This window comes from Bactrocera neohumeralis, chromosome 2 (genome assembly GCF_024586455.1).
Source record: "Bactrocera neohumeralis isolate Rockhampton chromosome 2, APGP_CSIRO_Bneo_wtdbg2-racon-allhic-juicebox.fasta_v2, whole genome shotgun sequence".
NCBI classification, from domain to species: Eukaryota; Metazoa; Arthropoda; class Insecta; order Diptera; family Tephritidae; genus Bactrocera; species Bactrocera neohumeralis.
In genome coordinates, this window is record NC_065919.1 from 54,159,119 (window position 1) to 54,183,853 (window position 24,735).

Here is a 24,735-nt window from a genome sequence, read left to right on the forward strand (position 1 = left end):
TATATATGTATATAGTACATTTTTCGTAAACCATAATAATAGGTTGTCAAAAAAGTCATGCGGTATTTTCGCTAGTTGGCGCTGAAAGCTCGTAGTTCTAGTTTTATTCGTCGCATCGGGTCATGCTATATCTTTTTGGAAAGCTCACGCACGCGCTAACACGTGTTTGATTGATTGTCGTTTCTTTTAAGTCATTCGTGAGTTATAGCGTCGCAAACATGGAGCAAAATAAAGAGAAAATACGGGATATTTTACAGTACTACTACGATAAAGGTAAAAATGCATCTCAAGCCGACAATAAAATTTGTGCAGTTTATGGACCCGATACAGTTTCCATTTCCACCGCACAACGATGGTTTCAACGTTTTCGTTCTGGTGTAGAGGTGGTCGAAGATGCGCCACGCTCCGGAAGGCCTGTCGTCGCTGAATTGGTGGAAAGAGACCGGCATAGTAGCAGCCGTAGCATCGGTCAAGAACTGGGCATGAGTCATCAAAAATTCATTTCAATTTCAATAAAAAATGCAATAAAAATACCGCAAGGCTTTTTGACAATCCATTACAATTTTAACCAATAGTGCACACATTCACCAGATGAGAATGTGAAAATGGGCCTGTCGATCTGTACAACTGTGAAAGTTGGCTATAGAGATACATACCATAATTGCGATGACATTCACATATCGCCGAATGTGCTTCAAAAAGCTACCGGTACGAATTAAGAACATTTAAACATTTCATTAATGCTTAATGTAATGCTCATCAAAGCAATAGCCTTCAAGCAGGGGAAGTATTTGCAAAGAGTAAGTGTTTTCCACATTGAAATGGATACAATATTTTCATAAAAAATACCCATCATATCATCTGTGCTAACAAAAACAAACACACAATCACAATTATTTTATTTTTAGTATTAGGTTTATTTACTTTTCATTTCTTGATTTTTTTCTTTTTTTTGAAATTGGAAACTTCTTAGAAATCTACTAATTTTTGCTTCTAACTTGGCTTTGCTTCTATCCATTTTGTTTGATAATATGGCGCGTAAAAATAAAAAGTGTGTATTTTTTGGAATATTTGATTTTATTCAATTACTATAATTTTAATTTTAAAATAAATACTAAACTAATTTAAGTACATAAATATTTGTTGTAACAACATCCAAACATGTTGAGTTTATCCCTTCAAAGTGGCTGCAACATTGGCGGCCTGTTGCGCTACGGCAATGGTTTGGATGGTGGCATCTCGTGTATGTTGACCGACGCGCTCCTGAAATTTTATGGAAAGAAATTGAGTTTAATTAATAATTTAAGAATTTGTGGAGGAATATATTCCAGTTTTGAGAATTGGAGACTTACAATTTTCTTGCCAATCTTTTTCAACCATCCCGCCTCGGTTTGTGCGGCGAAGACGGCAATGAACACAGCCAGAAGAACAAAAATTTTGTTGAAGTTCATTTTGTTGGTGTGAGTTTATTTTAAGCTTGTTGAGAAGTACTGTATTCTTCAACGTTCAAATTGTGTTTGTTGATCATTCGCCAGCTTGAGGTTGTTTTTATACTCTTTGCACGCGGACATCGCAAATGCAATCAAGCGCCACTTGTTGTTATCAGCGCGTTGTCGGGGATTTCTTGCAATGGTACTCAGCGCTTGCTGGAGTATATTCAAATCTAGGTATTATAGCTTCATATAAAATTAAGATGATCATATACATATGTGTTTATTATAGTTATGTATATAGTTTTTTCCACTTTTGTGTAGGTGACATCCTGATATTAATGTTTTTCTTAAATGTATATTACGATATATTATGACTTCGAAGAAACTTTCATTTGAAAACATATTCCAATTTTTATTTGATCACTTCGTTATACTCTTACAAAGTGTGGAACTCTATATTATAGTTTTAGGAATATCTAAAGCAAATCGTTATATCTAGAGACTTATATACATGTACACAAAATGAGCCAGTTAACGAGTTGAAAGTATTTCCGCTTACCTGTTCGTCTATGCAAGCAATCACTTTTGTTAGAATAGATATATTTTGAAATAATTTTATCTATGACTACGTCATAAAACGTTCTAGGTTGCCATAGCACATCATTGTGATTCTCTTCGAATTATTTACTTTTACAGTACATAACTCTGAGGTCAACAAAAATACCGAAAAAAACCTGATACAAACATCCTAACATGATGTGCAATCTAGCTACATTTTGTCCCCTAAGGTCCATATATCGATTCTACTGGCTACCGCTACTTCGTCTGACGCCATATCACTTATATGTTATGCATTTTGATATATAATTGGTGGTCGTCTTTATCTCGTACTAATACAAAGACAATTCAAGAAATTTTGGGTACAACAGCCTTTTTTTACATGTTTTCCTTACAAATTTTGAAGAGTGGCGATTCCTAGAAGCTAACGTCGGATATGCTATAAAAGGTATACATATACAATTGACTGATCTATCTAATAGTAGTCCTTCTGTTTTGGAGATATCGATCTGAACTTCTTCACCAACTCTCTGACGATAACGAACCATTGTATTATCGAACTACCATATAAAGTGATCGAAACTTTTGTTAAGATCAAGCCACTGTAGCGTATAGCAACAAACTGACTTTCTAAGTAAAAGTGGCTCACTGTGTAGAACATTCGTATTATAATCTGTAGCAGGGGATTTCATTTGTCACACCAGGTATTTCGTTGCGGTCAATCAAATTTGCTACCGTGTCTAATTTGTAAACTCTCTAACAGCCCTATAGAAATCTTTAAAAATCTGAATCACGCGTGTTTAGATGTTATTTCTAGTAAAAGTTACTTCCGTTGTCCATCGTATTCGTAATCGTCGGATACCGTTTTAAAAAATAGCAATCCATCTTACAATGATTACAAAAATTACGGTAATATGTGCTGTGTTTCTGCTTCTTGCGGACGTGGAATGCCAACAGCAGGATTTTTTTGGCGATCTCTCTGGCTTGCTGCAAAATAACATAGACTTCGCCAAGAGAGCTGTTAGTTATTTCATAATACATTCAAATACTTCGGGTTAATATCAAGTGCTTTCCTTTTCAGATTGCTTTGCTGCAAAAGAAAGTGGATTTAATTAACCAAACATCTCAAACTGATCAGAGCTTTGAAAAGTTATGGAAAAAATTTTTTAATTGAAACTATATATTGAAACTAATAAAGTTTTTGTATATTCGTTGTGTATTTGTAAAAGATATGTTTGGATGAAAATAAGAATAAATCCATGATTGAATTGGAAATTTCGAGAACATTACCATTACTCTTATTATTTGATCGAACTAATTCGATTCGGAAGCCTATATATTATATTACATTGAAAATATGGCAAACTTTTTTATGATTTAAATTTTAAAATTAGTTTAAATTTATGTACATTTTTATTTTTACGTAATTGTTATTAAGATCTAAGGAAAAAACTTCTCCGTTGAAAGGCCTCTCTCCATGGAAGTAAAAGCGAGTTCACGCAGAGTTGGGGCGGAGCAAAAAATTAGGTTCTAACAAAACATTGATAAAAAATAACTCTTGCCAACAGGTGTTACCTCGGCTACGCTAACTAGGTCATGTCGTCCGAATGGATGAAAACACTCCAGCTCTGAGAGTATTCGGCGCAGTACCCGCCGGGGGAAGCAGAGGAAGACCTCCACTCCGCTGGAAAGACCAGAAGGAGCTGGCTACACATGGAATCTCCAATTCGCCAAACAGCGAAAAGGAAGAACGACAGGCGCGCGTAAGCGTTGTCTGCGCCAATAAAAAAGAAGAAGGAGAAGTTATATATGTATACAATTGTATGTTTGTTCGATGATTAATTATTTTTCGGATTCTTTACACATTTAAACAATAATCGAAGTTGTATAAAAAGTATAGATTGTACATGTCCGGTATCCCCGGAGCGGTCTTTTGAGCTTGGTGAACAGCCAGAAGTAGCACGGCGCTAGATCAGGTGAATACGGTGGTTGCGGAACGATATGGGTTGAGTTTTTGACGAAATGATCACGAATTATGAGGGCAGTATGGGATGGTGCATTATCGTAGTGTAAAAACCAGAATTATCTTTCCACAATTTCGGCCTTTTTAGGCGGATAGCGTTACGCAAACGACGCATAACGTTCAAATAATATTCCTTGTTGACTGTTTGACCGGTTGGAAGGAATTCATAATGCACAACATCACGATAATCGAAAAAAACAGTCAACATGACCTTGATTTTTGAGCGACTTTGGCGCGATTTTTTTGGTCTCGGCTCTCTTTTGGCACGATATTCGCTCGATTGATCGGTTGTTTCGGGGTCGTAAGCATAGATCCAAGTCTCATTGCCAGTTATAATGCGTTTCATGACACCCTGGTAGTCGGAAAGCACCGTTTCACACACTTCAACGTTACGCCTTTTTTTCCAAAAAATTCAATGTTTTCGGTACCAGTCGAGATTTGACGCGCTTGAGGCCCAAAACATCCTTCAAAATGGTATCGGCTGAGCCTTTCGATATGCCAACTTCATCAGCAAGGTCACTAATTGTTAATCGACGGTTTTTCAACACCAAATCTTTGATTTGTTGAACGTGAGCTTCGTCGGTTGAGGTTGATGGTCGCCCTGGACGCTCTTCGTCTTCGACACGTTCACGGCCGGCTTGGAACTCACTATACCACTTGTAAACATTGTTTTTAGACATAGCTTCATCACCAAAGGTTTTCTGCACCATCCTCAACGTATCCGCAGCAGAAAATTGATTCCGTAAATAAAGTTTAATGCAAATTCTTTGCTCAACAAATTTCGACATCGCAAAAAACGAAAAACTCACTTTTAGCAGCTCACAAAACGACACGTATCTCAAACACTAATGAATATTTTGTCATGAAATTTGACATAAATATGACTGTGTACTACTAAAAAAATAATAATTCTCCAAATGCTTCGACGCGCGCAGTTTACTGAATACCGCATACAGAGAAATCCCCGGCATCGCGCTGATAAGGAAGGTGTCGTTTACTTTGTACATCTGTCATGCTATAAAAGCAAAGCTGCCTCAGTGAACTATCAACAAACACAATTCGAACGTTGAAGAAAGTGGAAGCACACCAAGCTTAAATAATCTTTCATTCAAGCAATCAAATCTACATACAAAAACAAAATGAACTTCAACAAAATTTTCGTTCTTTTGGCTGTCTTCATTGCCGTTTTCGCTGGACAAACTGAGGCGGGATGGTTGAAAAAGATTGGCAAGAAAATTGTAAGTTAGAAATAAGAATTCAATAAATTATATATATTTCAATGTGCATTCAGCAATAAGAAGCATTTCTCAATTTCTCTCTATACATTTCAGGAGCGCGTGGGTCAACATACTCGAGATGCCACCATCCAGACGATTGCCGTAGCGCAACAGGCCGCCAATGTTGCAGCCACTTTGAAGGGATAAATTGAATCTGCTCGGAAGTTGTTACAACAAATATTTATGTACTTAAATTAGCTTAGTATTTATTTATTTAGACCATTTTGTTACTATAATTAAAATTACAGTAATTGAATAAAATGAAATTTTCCAAAAAATACACACTTTTTATTTTTTCGCGCCATATTATCAACCAAAATGGATATAAGCAAAGCCAAGTTTGAAGGAAAAATATATTTCTAACAAGTTTCCAATTTCAAAAAAAAGAAAAAAATCAAGAAATGAAAAGTAAATAAACCTAATACTAAAAATAAAATAATTGCGGTTGTGTGTTTGTTTTTGTTAGAGCAGAAGATATTTCTGAAAATATTGTTCAGTGTTCCGTTAATTATATTGCTAAGGTATCCCACTTCAATGTGGAAAACACTTACTCTTTGCAAATACTTCCACTACTTGTCTAGATAGTAAAGCCACTTATTTTGATAAGCAATACATTATTCTTCGAAGAAATTTTTAATTGTTCTTAATTCGAATCGGAAGCTTGTTGAAGCACATTCGGCGATAAGTGTCATCGCAAATACGTATTTCTATAACCAGCTTTCACAGTTGTACAGATCGACATACCTATTTTCACATTCTCATCTGGTGAATGTGTGCACTAGTGGTTAAAATTATATTATGGTTTACGACAAATCGACTATATCCATACTAATATCTATAATGCTTATTTGAAATATATAAATAATATCAAAAGGAGGATTTCTGTAACCATTGGTCTCAGTTGTACGGAATCATAGGGAACTTCTTTTTTATCCGGCCAGGGACTGTCAACTTGGCAGCATTTTGAGAAATGAATTTTCTCGGTATAACAATAAAATTTATATATATGTATATATATATGTATATGTATGTTTCTAATCAAACTTCAACTTGTATTTTTTATATTTATACTAATAAACAAATATGTACCATTTTGGTTGACCAATTTTTGCCAATTTTCGGCTAGAGATGTTATTCCATCGGTGTAAATCGAAATTTAAATTTAAATTTCCAGAACAGCAGCGAGCGAACCATTGCTGTGCTACACGATCTCATACAGCATCGGCTCCGTAAACTTCACAAATTTCATTGGTGGCTTGCATGGCATTCTATTTCTATTTCAAAATATAGCGAATTTCTTCATAATTTTCACTCATTTTTGAACAGCTGTCACTTTTTTTCAACTTCCCCGAATTTAATATAAAACAAGAAAAAACGTTAACTTCGGTTGCACCGAAGCTAAATACCCTTCACAGGTGCATTTCTGTTACTAACTATGTGTTCAGTTTGTATGTACTATATGCTATAGTAATCCGTTCTGAACAATTTTTTGGAGATTATATTGTTACCTTTAACCGTAATCCATACCAAATTTCGTGAAGATACCACGTCAAATGCGAAAGTTTTCCATACAAGCCCTTGATTCCGATCGTTCGGTTTGTATGGCAGCTATATGCTATATTGAGCCGATCTGCACAATTTCTTCTGATATTACATTTTTGCTTTAGAAAATAATCTATACCAAATTTCGTTAATATATCTTGTCAAATGTGAAAGTTTTCCATACAAGAACTAGATTCCGATCGTTCAGTTTATATGGCAGCTACATGTTATAGTGCTCCGATATCGGCAGTTCCGACAAATGAGCAGCTTCTTGAAGAGAAAATGACATTTGCAAAATTTCAAAACGATATCTTAAAAACTGAGGGACTAGTTCGTATATATACAGTCAGACGGACAGATGGACAGACAGACGGACATGGCTAAATCGACTCAGCTCGACATACTGATCATTTATATATATACTTTATAGGGTCTCCGACGCTTCCTTCTGGGTGTTACAAACTTCGTGAAAACTTAATATAATAATGAACGTTAAACGAAGCTTAATATCTCATCTTTCCAACACATATGGTATGACACAATGTGTTTGGTAGCACTGAAGATATACAACTGCAACGACTATTGACAAAATACGAAAAGACTTTTTCGACTAACATATATTTTATACGTACTGCTCATTGAAAATCCTCTTGTGAACTTAGAAGTCTTACTTGGACCATTATGGACAAACCAATTCATAAGTATAAAAGCTTAGGTGAATACGGTAAAAAATCGGCAACAAATATAATACTCAAAATGTATGATTTGTAGCTATTTGCCCCCCAAGTTTAATATCTGTGACCTAAAAATTATGATCCAATTGTTCAAAAAAATTTTTCTGGTGCAAAGGATACAAAATATTTGGTCCGAACTTAATATTTATTGTATGATTCACTTTAAAATCAGAAGAGAAAAGTTTGAAACATCAAAATTCAAATTTAACGTAAGCCTTTAGTCGACATAAGTAACGTGTCTACCAATAGGGATGACGTGATTTTGACAGCTCGTGACCATATTTGCCATGCCGTTGCCATCAATACGATGTTAACCGACTTTTTTTCCGGAATTTAATCGACGCAGACGATCTCTATCTCTTACAAGACGGTGCTCATACTTTCCGCTTAAACATGGATACATTGCGCTCAAAGTTTGGCGACTCGTTAATATTGTGAAAAGGTCGCTCAGATCATGCGATTTAACGCGTCCCTATCATTTCTATATAAACAGAGCCGCGGTATTTATTTGGCAGACATTCTGTTCAAATCATAAATGGCATAAAATTATCTGCACAAAAAACAAAAAAAAGAGAGAACATTTGAATCAAATTTTAGTGTTTTCCTTCATTTTAACATCACGTGAACTTATTGGTAGAATCATTATATTAATATTTATCTATTAGAGAATACGAGTCAGTCTTAAAGACAATTAATTTCAAATACGGAACTCATTTATACACCAAATATGCAGGAACATGTAGTCCCAGACCCTTGAACTGCGAAGTTAGTTTAATTTAATCTACAAATGCTTCTCCTCTGTGAAGAAAGAATTAATAATAAAGCATACTTGTGCCGCCATTTTCAGTAACCATCAGCGGAAATTATTTTAATGTTAAATTTTTTCTTAACTTTTCTGTTTTTTTTTACATAAGAAATATTTTAAAGAGTGTTGGCTGATTATACCCAATTTTTATTCGTAAGTTTTGTCATGGATTTTTTTTTTTTCATAATAAAAACAACAATTATTACATAGACTCAAAAGCAGACCTAATTCCAGTTCAATACTTTTGTAGAAAAGAAATAGGTCCATAACGGTTATTTAAAAAAAAATTGAGACCTAATTTGAGTAAGAAAAGATTCTCGAAAAATGCTGAATTGATTTATTTTATTTCTTTCAAGAAAGCAAGACCTCGCTTTAGGATACTTGACATCCCTGGGTAATAAAATATAAGTTTTTCTCCATCGCAAGTACTTCAATGGTCACGTACAATATGTTTCTATGTATGTATATACATATAACTGCATGTTTAAGCAGCAAATAAATCTCTACCTGAAATACAAATAAAAATATTATAGCTTATATTGTCTAGTCTAATATATCTAGGTAATATTTGTAGTTGCACCAATTAACCTAAAGACTGATAATGCAAAATTCAGATGATGCTGAAAACACATACTACACACTCAGCAACATTGTTACTCTCTTCAGTGGAAAGAAATCCCCGACAACGCGCTGATAAGGAAAGGTTCCGTTTGCATTGTATCTCTGTCTTGCTATAAAAGCAAAGCTGCGCTAGTGAACTGCAAACAAACACAATTCGAACATCGAAGAAAGTAAAAGCATACCAAGCTTAAATAATCGTTCATACAAGCAATCAAATCTACATACAAAAACAAAATGAACTTCAACAAAATTTTCGTTCTTCTGGCTGTCTTTATTGCCGTCTTTGCTGGACAAACTGAAGCGGGTTGGTTGAAAAAGATTGGCAAGAAAATTGTAAGTTAAATATTATAATTCAAAAATAACATAAATATATGAATTTACTCTTCAATAAGTAGGATTTATTAACATCTCAATTTCTCTCCATACTTTTCAGGAGCGCGTGGGTCAACATACACGTGATGCCAGCATCCAGACCATTGCCGTAGCGCAGCAGGCCGCCAATGTTGCAGCCACTTTGAAGGGATAAACTGAACATGTTCAGTTGTTCTTACAACAAATATTTATGTACCTAAATTAGTGTAATACATACATATTTATTTATTTAGACCTATTTGTGACTGAATAACGGAAATTAAAGTAGGAGTATTTGAATAAAAATAATTGTTTCCAAAAAATATGCACTTTTTATTTATATTTCTTTAATAAAATTTAATTTAGCAATCAAAAAATCCTTAAGACACTTGGCCAAAGCTACCTGTCTTTGCTTGCTGTATTTTCATATATTTTACTGGGTGATAACGTTGAACTCTGTCAAATCTGGCACAGGAAAAGTAATGAAAAGCGGTGTTATGATAAAGTTAAGGAAACGAAGGAAAGAGTTTGAATTTTCTAAACTTTAAAGCGCTTTCAAGAAATTAAATTAAGTTAAATTGCTATTGGATCAGGCTTCATAGAGTATGTTTTAGGACATTCTTATTAAATATTGGATATTATCGAAGTTAATAAATAAAAATAGTTCTCAATAATGAAACAAAAACGAGGAAAAAACGACAATTTCGGCTTCATCGAAGCTAAAATCCTTTTCAAAGGTGCTTTTCTTATAGCATACAAGGGTATAAAAAGATTTTTGTCTTGATTTTCATTAGCCATTTTGTATGACAGCTGTATGCTACAGTAAACCGATATCGGTGATTCTGTCAAATGGGGAGAGAAGAACATGTGCAAAACTTAAGATCGATTTCTTTAACACTGAGAAACTAGGTAATGTATAGTATATACAGACAGATGAACCGACATGGTTAAATTGACTCAGCTCGTGATGCTGGTCATTTAAAATGTTTTCATACAAAAAACAATTACTATAACCAGCTAAAACCAATCTTAAGTATGTTCCAAATAACCGGAAACTATTTCGGCAATATTTTGTTCGAATTATCTCTGATAGACGGATAAGATTTCGTAAAATGTATAAAAAAATGTGTACAATTTATAGTTCCCGTTTTTTTATTCTTCTTTATTTTTGGTGTTTTGAGACAGTTGTTTTCAAGAACAATATTCAAAACACTCACAGCTAATTGATTGGCGTTGGCACCGTCTCTTCGCCATAGGCGGTCAAAAACACTGGGACGGTTATCAGGAATTTCACTGTACCTTATGGAGTCCTTAGCGTTTCCTTCTAGAAACCTTCGTGGCAAACTTAATATACCCTGTTCAGGATTTCAAAAAAATGTTCACACTAATAGTATGATCGATTAGATATTTTATTATATTTATCCGTTCTTTAGTATGATTACTCTATCGAAAGAAAGATCGGTGGCAACTCTTCAAATACCCCTTACAACATCAATACAGGTTTTTCAAGAAATTCTGATAATTTTCCTACTAGGTCAATGAACCACTTAATGGCTACGTTTATAGACAGGCAAATAGAAAACTTTTATGAATGAAACAGAGCAGACAGAGCAGCGGAGTAAATTGCACAATTTTTTTACGTGACTTTACTCATAAAATTTACTACAAAAGTATGTGTAAACATATGTATACATATGTGTGATGGATGACGATTCATGTGATTTTTTCTCGCCGACACCCGAAGCATAATAACCGATCGCTTCTTTCTGAATGACTTCCATTTGTTGCAGTCAAAAGTCGGGGAACCAAGCGCCAGCGTAAAAGTTCCCCCCTAAAACAATGATTAATAATTGAAGTGCTTTTTTTTAATTTCAGGAGCATGTTGGTCAACATGCATAAAAATGCACCATTTGCCGGTGCCCAATAGACGTGGCAATGTTGAAGGGATAAACTGAAAAAGTTTGCAAAGATCTATTTATGTACAGTTTAATATTTATTTTCATTGTATGATTCACTTTAAAATCAGAAAAGGTAAATTTAAAATATCAATATTCAAATTTGGACCTAACACGAAATAACGAAAAGATACGAAACTGGAATAAAGAGGAATCACCTATCACCTAGAAAAAACAATGCACATGACGACTCACCAATAATTTGCGAATAAAAAGCAGATTGCGATTACCTTTTTCTGTGTTGTTGAGTTGAATGTCAGGAAATATAAATTAATAAGATGTGAGACGAACAAAAGATAACAAAATTATTAAAAGAAATAGCGAAACTAAAATCAAAGTGGACGTATGAAAAGCGTTTCAAATAATTATGCGCACAATGACCCTGCAGGAAAATTTAATTATCGCTACATCGAAAATTTGTATATAACAAAATTAAATTTTTAAGCGCACTGACTTGCAATTAATCAAAAGGAATAAAATAATATAATCTACCACATATTATTAAGTTCAGAACATAAGTAAAATAGGTCGAAATAAATATTTTTTCTCTAGCAAACATGCTGGAATAGCATAAGTCCAATAATAATCCACTAAAAGCCATAATAAATACTACGAAAACATGTTAACTTCGGCTGCACTGAAGCATAACCCTCCACTGATGCATTGCTTAAAGCTTAAAATGGTCTAAAGAGATCTTTATCTTGATTTTAATCGGTCAGTTGATATGACAGCTATCTGCTATAGTGGTTCGATTTCAATAATATTCATGAAGATATGCCGACAAATAAAAAAGTTTTCCATATAAGGACTTGATTTTGATATATCAGTTTGTATGGCAGCTATATCTTATATACTATGTCTGATTTTGGCGATTGCGAAAAAAGAGCCCAGCTTTTGGAAAAAAGGCGTGTTCACAATTTCGAATCGATATCTCAAACACTGAGGGACTAGTTCGCGTATATATAGACGGATGGATGGCTAAATTGTCTCAGCTATATATAGGGTTTTCCAATAAGAGTGATATGACTTCTTAAAAAACACTAATTGTTGAGGAATATCAAATGTTTTTTATTTAAAGTGAAGAACATTTCATACAATCGATACAATTAAGCTCTGAATATAGCATTAATAAATGTCCTCTACGACTTCTTTTTTAGAAACGAATTCGATGAACCCAATTTTCTAGTACTTTTTCCGCTAAATTAAGTCGTATGTCATGAATAGCACGTTCAATATTTATTTCTAAAGCTCGAAGAGAGTTTATTGCTAAAGACCAATGACTTCAAATAACCGCCAGCAGAGTAGTCTGGATTATTATGAACGATTATTTTGATTAAATATTTTATAATTTGTAAACGTTGTTACTGCGTATATCTTTCCATGTTGAAATTGTAAACATTACTGAATACAATGAAAAAATTACAGATCATGACATATTAAAAATGGGCGAAAAGACACTTAGAAATCATATCATCTCTATTGGAAACCCGGTATTTTATGGAGTTTCCGACATTTACATCTGAGTTTTATTTAATAAACCTTGTTTAGGGAAAAGAGTTTTTTTAATAATTTTCCTGCTGGGTCATTTATAAATGTTTTTTTTTTTTATATATACATACTTGTATACATACATATGTATATTTATGAATGAAACAGAGCTGAGCTAATTGTACAATTTGCTCATGTTTTTATAAAATTTAGTATATATGGACGTATAAACAGATGTGAGTATGTGACAATTCGTGTGATTTTTTATTTTCAATTCACAAAGCGTAATTAACCGAGCGTTTTATCTTCGTGTGAATTTCATTTTTTGTTGCCAGATGCCGGGGAAGCAAGCTGCAAATAGAAATTCCCTCCAAAAACAGTGATTAATAAGCAGCTCTTTTCCGAACTCTAGAAATTGACATCTAATGGGAAGAAATGTATCAAGTAGTGTTTATTAAATGATGCCGGAAAAAGATAAGCAGGTTACTGAGAGATTTCAACAAGCCATAATATATTTATTCTCAGGAATATATTAAGCGAATAGTTTTTTATAATAAAACTTTAGAATTAGATGATGCTACAATCCGACCCAATCCGGCCTAAACATAAATGCGTTTGAAATTTCAGCCCAGAGACAATCACCATTATAAAGTATTACTCTTTATTCGAATCTGGATCTAAACTCCTTAATATGTTTCCAAGAATATCATACAAATATTGAGCATTTTCGTTCACCGCATTAACTACTTGACTCTGAAAAAGCAAGCACTTGAAATTAATACCGGAAGATATGAGTGCATTAAGCAAATAACTCACCGTTCCTTCGTCTAGATCGTCCAACCAATCGGCCTGTGTGAATCCCACAGTCGCAATAAGACAACAAAAATAACCGTGAGTTTTGTATTCATCGTGAATGAAACGAAGGCAACGAGTAAGGAGTGTTTAACGATTGACCTCCGGTCAATTCATTGCTCTTACAGATACATATATACACATACCATAAAAGGATTCGACGCTTACAAGCGCGTTGGCTAAAGAAATAAGGATTTTGGCAATATCTGTTGTTCTAAAATTTTAATGATAAGAAAGTGCGCACACAAGCTTAGCTTCAAAAATTATTTTTATGCACAAGGACAATATATGTATGTACTTTTAGAAATGTCTAAATTTGACACTCAATACTTTCCAAATTGTTGAAGATGATGTTCTCCACAAGGAACGAGAACAAGAAGGGGATATAGACACTGCAGCGGGCTTAAACCACGTGCATATTTGTTAATTATTTTTTCGTGATTTCATCATTTATTCTCAAAACTAATGAAACAGTTATCAATTTTGAAACCCAAGCTGATGAAAAATTATTTTTTCGCTTAATTGCATAATTTACTTGCTATGAAGTTCTTAGAATTAATAGACAAAAATGTTTCATGTTTGATTAACAACTTTTAGTGGGCATATCATTGCTCTAATTCCGCCTCTTTCTACTTAAATTTGCACTTATAGTACTCACCTAATACTTATACTGCTTACTTAATGCTTAATTTCTAAAATACATACTTATTAAATAACCCACAATAAGTACTTTCTAATATAACTTTTATTACACTGTTTCCGTTTTATTATTAGCTCGAGTTTCATCACAATTGAAGAGTATTAATTTTTATGCGCCAAAAGGTATTGCCTTATCAGGGGGTAAGTGTGCGCTTTGTTTGCATAAAAACGGGGATTCTCCTAGAGTATTCAAATATATGTATAATATTATATAATTATACACAAACAACTCGGAAGAGCACCGGTACACATAACATATGCATCTCTGCGCTGCTGAGAAGAATAAAATCACCGGACGGCGTAAAAATTATTGTCTGCTTATCAGTAGGCGCCCATATAGTGAGCGTCTGTGCACCCCCGTAGCATTTCTAGGTCTCATAACGGTTGCAGCTGCCAAAAGCCGACGCTTGAGCTCACTATAAAAAGTGCAGCCAACAAATGCATTGCCATTAAACTCACTTCAAGTGTCTTAAGAAGAGCAATAGCGTCTACTCAAGCGCCAAGAAACTACAAAACCCCACACTTTGTTGTCAGAAACTTCGAATCAACATGAACTTTAACAAAGTCTTCATCTTCTTGGCCGTGGTGATCGCCATTTTCGCCGGACAAACCGAGGCCGGTTGGCTCAAGAAGATCGGCAAGAAAATCGTAAGTATTTTTACTAGATTTTTGGATTTCAATTTTCCAGTTTACTAACAGCCCTAATACTTTTCAACAGGAGCGTGTTGGTCAGCATACCAGAGACGCCGCCATTCAGGGAATTGCTGTTGCTCAACAGGCCGCCAATGTTGCTGCCACTGCCAGAGGCAAGTAGCTGCCTTATTATCAAACCGCCATTGCCTAAATTAGTTAGTAAAAAAGTATTTCAATTTTTATTTATACTAATAATAAATTAAATCGATGCAAAACAAAAATTTCTTTATTCATTTAAAACTGATGTGCGAGGCCAAAGGATGTTTTGATATAAAGTAGTTGATCGAAATCGTCAAAAATAAGGAAAAATATTGAAAACTGGATATTAGTAGATTTTACAATATTCTAGACATTAATTTCTTTAGAAGATGAAACTATGTCCCCTAAGACTGTAAGCGAATACACCCAAAGTGATGAAGATTTATCTCTCACTGGAGTTGCCTTGGACGAATCGTTCTTGAAGAAATTAAAAAAGTGAATCTTAATTTGAAATTATGCACATCTATCGGAACAGATGTGTGTGCTGTTATGCCGTCAGTTATCGGAGCGAACAACGAAATGCGAAAAGAAGAGAACAATGTTGCTGTAACTTCCCGTTATTCCCACGAACTGAACAGCAGTATTTCCACATCTGTTAAGATACCATTAATCGAGATGGTATGCAATACCATAAGAGAGGTGGACAAATTAGGAAAAAATCTTGGCGAATAACTTATCCAATTATGTGAAAAGGGGTTCAAATCAGGGGTTGATCGTCAAAGCTCTGACAAAAATTAGTAACTGGAAAAATAAGGAAAAATAATTGGATTTTTTGCCTATGTGATACTCTATCTCTAACTCATTCACTCAGCGTGAATCGATCGACCTGGCAAAGGCTGCAAATATGATAGATATGCTGCCTGTAACGTTCCGAAATCGAAGACAAAAAGCTGAGAATCATTTTTGATTAATTTATTCAGACGCGCAAATTTTTGTGAGAGAACTTGGAAGGATTACTACAGTGCCTCAGTGTACTTTCTCTTCTTGGATACAATCGCCGAAGATTTGAAGACCCGTCATTCTAGAGATGTATTGGATGGATTTCAACTGAGTTGCTGCTTCCAGAAAAAGTATGTTCTTTGAAAATCAATGAAATGGAAAACCTTATTGACTACTTGATAGATAGATTCAAAAGCCTTTTGGATAATGACAATGTCATGCGACATTTGAAGCTCAAAGTTGAACTTAATTACTGGCAGTGCCATTGGGTGCAGAGGCAAAAGTCAAAAGACCACAAGTTGCCGCACCGCAGTACCGCACTGGAAACCTTGAAGAACTGCCATGTAGACATATCGTTTTGTTTTGCGATTTTTCATAGTAGAACTAAATAGTATTATACATTGCAATAAAGTATGTCACGACTACGATTTATAATTTCTTTTTTTAATTTAGTAGGATTTGATATTAGAAGGTCGATTTGACATTTTTCCACAATGATATTAAACTGTATAAAGACTACTATATAAATATGATAATCTGAATATTTCTAGCAAATGTTTATTATATTTCTTTTATACATAAATTGAGAGCTAAAGTAATATAATTTGACCAAAGCTAAATCTGTTAATGTCACTTCATATTAGTCAATTAAATACTAGTAGACAAGTCTTATATTCTAAGCTGTAGAATTTACATATGTACATACATATATATGCATACAATTGCAGGTTTATTCGATGATTAATTATTTCTCGAACACTTTACTAAGTATTATATAACAAACGAATTTACATAAAAAATATAGCTACATAAATATTGATACATATACATATGTAAAAGTATTAGGGTGTTTTTTTTTTATTTCCTTGGTAATACCCTAAAAAAAATTCCCTGAAAATTTTAGCCCTTAATATTAACATTAAGAACTGGACCAAGGCCTGTAAAAATTTTCCATAGAAAATACACTAGAATCGTGAGTTTTAATCTTTAAATTCCTACAGATCAGAGGTATTTTATGGCATTGCTTTGACTTTAGACACATATTTCTCAGAATTGTTCACTCTATAAAAGTGCTCAGTGCAACAAAGTCGTAACTCACACCGACGAGGTAGTACAGGGCTCTAAACCTGATTTTTCCATGAAATTCGCATTTTTTTGTATTTATCTCGTAAATGACAAGAGCTATAGAAAAAATTTAACCGAAAAAATTGTAGGAAACTTTATTTGCTATAAAAACGGTCCGTGGTCAAAAAAAAGGCTGTATGCAATTTTCATAGATTTTTTAATATGTACATATCGTCTATAAAAATTCTATATAGCCTTACTTAAAAAGCCGAATATCTCGAGAAGTATAATGATAGCGATTTTGACCTCGAACTTTTTTTATAGCAAAAAAAATTTCCTACAAATTTGTCGTGTACATTTTTTCTATAACTCCTGTCATTTACGAGATATATACAAAAAAATGCGAAATTCTTGGAAAAATCGGGTTTAGAGCTCCGTACTACCTCGCCGGTGTGAGTTACGACTTTGTTGCTGGGCACTTTTACAGAGTGAACCATTCTGAAAATATGCGTCTAAAATCAAAGATGTATAAAAAAAACTCACGATTCTAGTGTATTTTCTATGGAAAATTTTTACAGGCCTTGTTCCAGTTGTTAATGTTAATATTAAGGGCTACAATTTTCAGGAAATTTTTTTTAGGGTATTTTCAAGGAAATTTCGTGACCTGACTGAAAAAAATTAATAGTTCAAAGAAAAAAAACACCCTAATAAGTATAGATCCGAACATATGTAGATATTATATATTTTTAATTGCCCAAAAGTAATGATGCTGTTAATACATACACTCATATACATATACATATATAAGTATTTACACTCTACTGAGTACCATATAGAAAGGAATCCCCGACACTGCGCTGATAAGGAAAGGTGTCGTTCGCTTTGTATCTCTGTCATGCTATAAAAGCAAAGCTGCCTCAGTGAACTATCAACATACACAATTCGAACGTTGAAGAAAGTGGAAGCACACCAAGCTTAAATAATATTTCATTCAAGCAAGCAAATCTATAGCACATACATACATAAACAAAATGAACTTCAACAAAATTTTCGTACTTTTGGCTGTCTTCATTGCCGTCTTCGCTGGACAAACTGAAGCGGGTTGGTTGAAAAAAATTGGCAAGAAAATTGTAAGTTAGAAATAATAAATAAAAAATAAAATAAATAAATGAATTTATTCTTCAATAAGAAGGATTTACTAACTTCACAATTTCTCCCCATAAATTTCAGGAGCGCGTGGGTCAACATACACGAGATGCCACCATCCAGACCATTGCCGTAGCACAACAGGCCGCCAATGTTGCGGCAACATTGAAGGGATAAACTTAATAAGTTCGCAAGCCGATGCAAAAAATATTTATGTACCTAAATTAGTTTAGTATTTATTTATTTAGATTTATTTGTGACTGAATTATGGAAATTAAAAAAAGAGTATTTCAAAGAAAATAACCGTTTATAAAAAATGTGCAACTTTTTCTTATGCATACATATGTATGTATGTATGTTAACGAATATAATATTAAATTTGATTTAGCAATCGAAGAATACTTAAAGCAAGCTATCATTAATTGTTGTATTTTGGAGTAGCTTACTTTGGGTGTTCGCTTTGAACTCTCTCAAAACTACCATTAAAGTGGGGAGAACTGATATAATGAAGAGTTTAGGGAAACGAAAGAAAGAATTCGGTTCTTCAGAAGTAAAGCACTTCAAGTAATTAAGTGAAGTAAAATTATTATTAGACCAGTCCTTCATATAATATTGAACATTTTAGCACATTTTAATTCAATTTTGAGAGTTATCAAGATAAATAAATAAAAATGGTTATCAATAATCATGCGGAAATACTTTAAACGTGCTTGCGATAAAAGGATAGCGACAAACTGACATCCTGTAAACCATTATCTATTAAATTTTGTCTCCCTTGGCTATAAACAGGACGGTTCAGACAACAAATACAACAATTAAATAGCATATCAGTTGGAAAAAAGCAAAGTATGCATCTTTCACAGAATAATATGAAAACAAGAAAAAACATTAACTTCGGCTGCACCGAAGCTAATATACCCTTCACAGGTGCATTTCTTCTAGTAACTATGTGTTCAGTTTGTATGGTAACTATATGCTATAGTTAACCGATCTGACTTATCTGAATTTCTTCGGAGATTACATTGTTGCCTTAGAAAATAATCTGTACCAAATTTGGTGAAGATACATTGTCAAATGTGAAAGTTTTCCATACAAGAACTTGATTCCGATCGTTCAGTTTATATGGCAGCTATATGTTATAGTGGTCCGATATCGGCCGTTCCGACAAATGAGCAGCTTCTTGAAGAGAAAATGACGTTTGCAAAATTTCAAAAGGATATCTTAAAATATGAGGGACTAGTTCGTATATATGCAGACGACGGACGGTCGGACAAACAGACGGACATGGTTAAATCGACTCAGCTCAACATACTGATCATTTATAGGGTCTCCGACGCTTCTTTCTGGGTGTTACAAACTTCGTGACAAACTTAATATACCCTGTTCAGGGTATAAATATCGCCTTCGTCCAAAAACTGAACTTCGTATCAAAGCCAAATGAAGTAATTTAGATATTATGAATATTATTTTTTGAAGATAATGACTTCATAGAGGCATGCCGAATAACTTTAAAAAATGTCACGAACACATTGTGACAAAACAGTACCCGGAAATTGTAAATAAAACGCAAAATATTTAAGTAATCCCCAGCAGACCAACGATTTTTTCAGTCCTCGAAATACTTTTCATATGGACTTTTGCTCCTTCACCGAATTTTATTTTATCTCTTCGATCGACTGAAAACGGGTTCCAAGGAATGGCAATTTCTGTTTGGGGAACAAGAAAAAATCACACAGAGCCAAGTCTGGCGAATACGGTGATTAATCGATGGCATTCATTGCGTTTGTTGCTTTAAATTCAGTCACAATCGTGGTTCGTTGTGGTGGTGCATTATCATCGCGTAAAATACATGATTTGTTCTTCTACAATTCCGGCCGTTTTCAACGGATGTTCTCACGCAAACGCCTCCATACGATCAAAAAGAACCCCTTATTGACTGTCTGTCCCTCCAAAATAAATTTATGATTCACCAAACTATGAATATCGAAAAAAGCCATGCACATTAATTTGATTTTATCAGCATTTGATTCAGCTTTATCGGGTCGAGTCTCTCGACAGGTATCCAGGTATCTTACCATCTTTCTAACACTTGCCAGACGATTTTCAAGCACCATGTCCTTAACTTTTCAAATATTTTCATCAGTTGAAGAGGTGGAAGATCGTCCAGAACGAGGCCAGTCTTCAACGATCTCTCGACCGACTTTGAAAGTTTTGTACCACTCGTAGGCTTGTGTTTTTGATAAGACTGAATCATAGTAAGCTTTTTCCAACATTCGCAACGAGTCCGCGCACGAAATTTGGTTAGAAATACAAAATTTGAGACAAATCCTTTGTTCGATGTTTTTATTCATTGAAATCGCAAAGCACTACTGACAGATCGCGCTCATATATGGCGTAGTAATTGAGGACAGTCCTACCAACTTAGCAAAGTAATTTTTTTGGAATATCATTTACCCGAAGAATTTAAATTACAATTTCCGGGTGCTTTTTTGTGTGATAATTTATGCCTTTTAATGATGTTTATGAAATATGGTACTCCAGGTCAGGTACATCCATGTTTCAGTTTTTTCGGGGATTTTCTCAAATTTCCGGAAAACAAGAATTTTGATTTCCATTAATTAAAAATAATTATTATTTCTTCGTTTTCTTGTTATAAAAAAGAAGCTGAGATGAAGAAAAATAACATAATTCCAGGAAATACAGTGACGTTTCAACCATATTTTGCGAATAATAAGCAGAACATTAACCTCATTTGTGTTGTTGGAATCAAAAACTGATAGAAACTGAGACAGATGCAAGATAGGAATATGAGTAAAAAACATAATGAGATTATACTGTTTTAAGTGAATGTTTATATGTAGATACTTAATTCGCACAAATACCCGGTAGAAAATTATCGCGAAACTAAAATTGAAGAAATTAAACTGTAATTCGAAAACTATGCTTTTTATAATGAAATACTTATGTTTCGCACATATTTTGCAAAATTGTTTTACATATCATTGTGTTATATATGTAGACATTGAGAAAAATCATCAAATAGTTCTAATAAAATATTTCCTATTAGATTGAAATCTAATATTCAAAGTATAATTTTAACGAATGGCAAATAAAGTAATTTTCTTTCTCATCCATAAATTTTTGGTAAAATTTTTCTTGCTGGGTCATTGAACCACTCAATGGCTACGTTTATAGATATGCAAGTAGAAAACTTTTATGAATGAAACAGAGCAGCAGAGTAAATTGCATAATTTGTTTACGTGACTTTGCTAATATAATTTACTATAAATGTATTTGTAAACAAATACGTGATGAATGACGATTCAATGGGTGATTTTTTTATTTTCGATACTCGAAGCATAGTGACCGATCGCTTTTTTTAGATTAATTAAATTGTTTTTGCCAAAATTCGGGGAAGCAAACGCTAGCTTAAAAGTCCCCCCTAAAACAATGATTGATAATTGAAATTCTTTTGAATTTGAAGGAGGAATTAAATATTTCTTTCATATTAGGTGATGTCTACAAGTATAAGGTCAGTGGCAAACTTTTTATACTCTGAATTTTGAAACCTCCAGAAAAAAACAACGGAGACCCTATAAAGTACTATACCATATATAGTAGAAATTATGAACGTGACGACCTGAGTCGATTTAAGTCTGAGTCCGTTTTTCTATTTATTAGTAATTTTTGAGATATACACATCAAGGAGCACACCGCAAATGAGAGAGAAAAAAACGGACAAAGATTTGGGACTATCCTAATATGTATACAGTTTATATGTACCGCGAGAAAGTCGCTATATAAGACTTTGCCGCCATATAATTTCTATATATTCTCTCGAAAGCTTCATTATAACTCACGAATGCTCAAATAACAACAAATCTGTTTCATTCAGTAAGAATTTCTACCGCACGAAATCATTGTTGAGTACAAGTGCCACTTCAAACTGTAAGCAAATGTAAAGTGAATTCTTTAATCCACAAGAAAATCACATTTTGTAAAGTCCCCAATTACACTTCATTCAAAAATATGCCGCTGAAGCTAAGATGACAATCAAATCAGATTAAAGTTTTGCTGATTTTGAAATTAAGATCTGTATGGATTTAATGAAATATCAGCGACTTAAAATTCATTGCCTGGAATGGCAAAGCCGTGATGTTCTGACGAACTATAACGCTCCTCCACTTCATCAAGAAGATGCTCTTTTGTCAGAACCACCGATATCAGACCACTGAGACATGTTGAAAGGACAACTTTTTTATTTGACAAGATATCAACACGAAATTTGATATAGATTATAACCTGACACTGCGCAAAAATCTCCAAACAAATTGTTTACATCGGACCTTTATAGCATACAGCGCCTATAGAAACCGATCGATCCAAATCAAGTTCTTATAAGGAAACTTTCATATGTTAAAAAATATCATCACAATTTGGCATAGATTATTGTCCAAAAGTAGTCTAACATATAGCAACTATAAAAATGATTTTTAAATAGATTTTCGGCCGAAGTCGAATTATTTTTTTCTAGACAAGCAATGAATTTAATATAATACAAAGTAAATCGGTAATTTTTAGCGCAATTATCGTATGTGTAGAGAATAAATCTTAGAGCAGCTTTAACTTCTCTACTTTTCCAAACGTACGAAGAAAATTTTTCAGTTTTATTCAAGGATAAATTGGTGTGTAACAAAAAAGGGGGCATAATATAATTAAAATAATAAACATGCATTTTTATTGGATAAAGTTTATGGTTGGTATATAAAAATGAAATAAAATGTTACGTGAAACGAACAAGCAACTGGCATAAATCAAATAAACTGGCATAAGCACGTAGAGATAGCACAATCGGTAACCACTTTAATGGGGTATATTCATATGTAATTACTCGCCTGTACTAAATTCAATTGGATAACTTTATTGTTGCTTTAATATTAGGTTGTCAAATATCTCCCTTCCGCCTTTTTGTCTTTTGAATTTCGCGGCTATGTATAAAGCGCTACAGAGCTCGTATCTATACTATATACAAGTATATACATCTTCGAAAGGTGGGAGTTAGTCACCAAACCATTTTAAACCATCTGCAGAAGGTTGGACACACGAAAAAGCTTGATGTTTGGGTGCCGCATAATTTGACGCAAAAAAAAACATCTGGACCGAATCAACGCCTGCGATATGCTGCTGAAACGGAACGAACTCGACCCATTTTTGAAGCGGATGGTGACTGGCGACGAAAAATGCATCACATACATGTACAAGCGAAAACGATCGTGGTCGAAAGACGGCGAATCCTCCCAAACAGTGTCCAAGCCGGGATTGACAGCCAGGAAGGCTTTGCTGTGTGTTTGGGGGGATTGGAAGGGAATTATCCACTATGCGCTGCGCCCATATGGTCAGACGCTTAATTCTACCATCTACTGCGAATAACTGGACCGCTTGAAGCAGGCGAACGACCAGAAGCGTCAAGAATTGGCTAACAGGAAGCATGTAGTGTTCCACCAGGGCAACGCCAGGCCACACACTTCGTTGATGACTCGTCAGAAGCTACGGGAGCTCGGATGGGAGGTTTTATCGCATCCACCATATAGCCCGGACATAGCGCCAAGTGATTACCACCTGTTCCTGTCCTTGGCGAACGCCCTTGTTGGTGTAAAGTTGAACTCAAAAGAGGCTTGTGAAAGGTGGCTGTCCTAATTCTTCGCAAATAAGGATGGGGACTTCTAGGAGGGGGAGATTTTTAAGTTGCCGTCTAGATGGAAACAGATTATCGAACGAAACGACGTATATTTGAACTAAATCCGATCACTGTAACACTTTTTATAAAGCATTGAATAAAGAGCAAAAAAGCGGAAGGGAGATATATGACAATCTAATATATAAAATGTATGAGAAGAGAGTAAAAAATACTTGTAAAGTACATACGTATATTCAGAAAAAAAATTATTAGCGAAAAAAATACAAATAGACGGAAATTACCAAAGCGCCTCAATTGGATTCATAAAAGTAGTTATTCAAATTTCTTATCAAACTGTTAGACTATATTAAAAACTTTTATTACAACAAAAAGTGTAGTAAAAAGTATAAGTGCTGCAAGTAAACAAAATCAGTGAAAACAGTTTGTTAACAAGAGCAACTAATTAGAAAAAAAGCTGTCTAAAAATCAATTGCCGCCTCAACGCTAAATTGCTCAGATTAGAAATTATTACTTAGAAATTATATAATATTGAATTAGCAACTTTTATGAGCAAATATGTATGTATATCTACCTAAAAAATGATAAATCAAAATTGAACACATTTTTTAATTGCCGTCGCGCGCAAAAGTTTTGCGAATAATTCCACATAAACACAAATTAGTAGATAAGAACTTAAAAAATAGCTGTGCGAGTAAAATATATGCCATTTGAAAATATATGCCAACAACATTGTCGAAAATTTACAGTGGCATACATAAATAACATGTGTGTTAAAATTGATTAAAACTTTCAACAGAACCTGAAAATTGAATATTAT

General features: G+C 34.0%; 5 protein-coding genes across 6 annotated transcripts in view; 4 read left to right on the forward strand and 1 right to left on the reverse strand.

Moving 5' to 3' along the window:
* LOC126750859 (cecropin-1-like) overlaps window positions 1-15,252 on the forward strand; it is a 479,399-nt gene extending 464,147 nt beyond the window's left edge. The window contains exons 2-3 of one of the 2 annotated variants that reach the window (XM_050460626.1): window positions 14,877-14,986; window positions 15,057-15,252. In XM_050460626.1, the coding sequence (XP_050316583.1) occupies window positions 14,888-14,986; window positions 15,057-15,152 (195 nt within the window). In that variant the 5' untranslated portion in view covers window positions 14,877-14,887 and the 3' untranslated portion in view covers window positions 15,153-15,252. Of the gene's footprint in view, window positions 1-14,768; window positions 14,987-15,056 lie in introns of those variants that run through there. The other variant, XM_050460625.1, reaches the window with a different exon arrangement.
* LOC126750867 (cecropin-2-like) lies at window positions 1,082-1,533 on the reverse strand. The gene is made up of 2 exons (XM_050460633.1): window positions 1,353-1,533; window positions 1,082-1,263 (listed from the first exon to the last, which is right to left on the reverse strand). The coding sequence occupies exons 1-2, from the start codon at window positions 1,449-1,451 to the stop codon at window positions 1,171-1,173; spliced, it is 192 nt and encodes a 63-aa protein (XP_050316590.1). The 5' UTR covers window positions 1,452-1,533; the 3' UTR covers window positions 1,082-1,170.
* On the forward strand, window positions 5,133-5,490 carry LOC126750866 (cecropin-1). Its single transcript, XM_050460632.1, has 2 exons — window positions 5,133-5,252; window positions 5,346-5,490. Exons 1-2 carry the CDS (start codon window positions 5,154-5,156, stop codon window positions 5,436-5,438), a joined length of 192 nt encoding a protein of 63 aa, XP_050316589.1. The 5' UTR covers window positions 5,133-5,153; the 3' UTR covers window positions 5,439-5,490.
* On the forward strand, window positions 9,148-9,661 carry LOC126750872 (cecropin-2-like). The gene is made up of 2 exons (XM_050460639.1): window positions 9,148-9,326; window positions 9,427-9,661. Exons 1-2 carry the CDS (start codon window positions 9,228-9,230, stop codon window positions 9,517-9,519), a joined length of 192 nt encoding a protein of 63 aa, XP_050316596.1. The 5' UTR covers window positions 9,148-9,227; the 3' UTR covers window positions 9,520-9,661.
* Window positions 15,253-18,105: 2,853 nt separating the features above from the next.
* Window positions 18,106-18,905, forward strand: LOC126750868 (cecropin-1). The gene is made up of 2 exons (XM_050460635.1): window positions 18,106-18,204; window positions 18,305-18,905. Exons 1-2 carry the CDS (start codon window positions 18,106-18,108, stop codon window positions 18,395-18,397), a joined length of 192 nt encoding a protein of 63 aa, XP_050316592.1. The 3' UTR covers window positions 18,398-18,905.
* The last annotated feature ends 5,830 nt before the right edge of the window (window positions 18,906-24,735 follow it).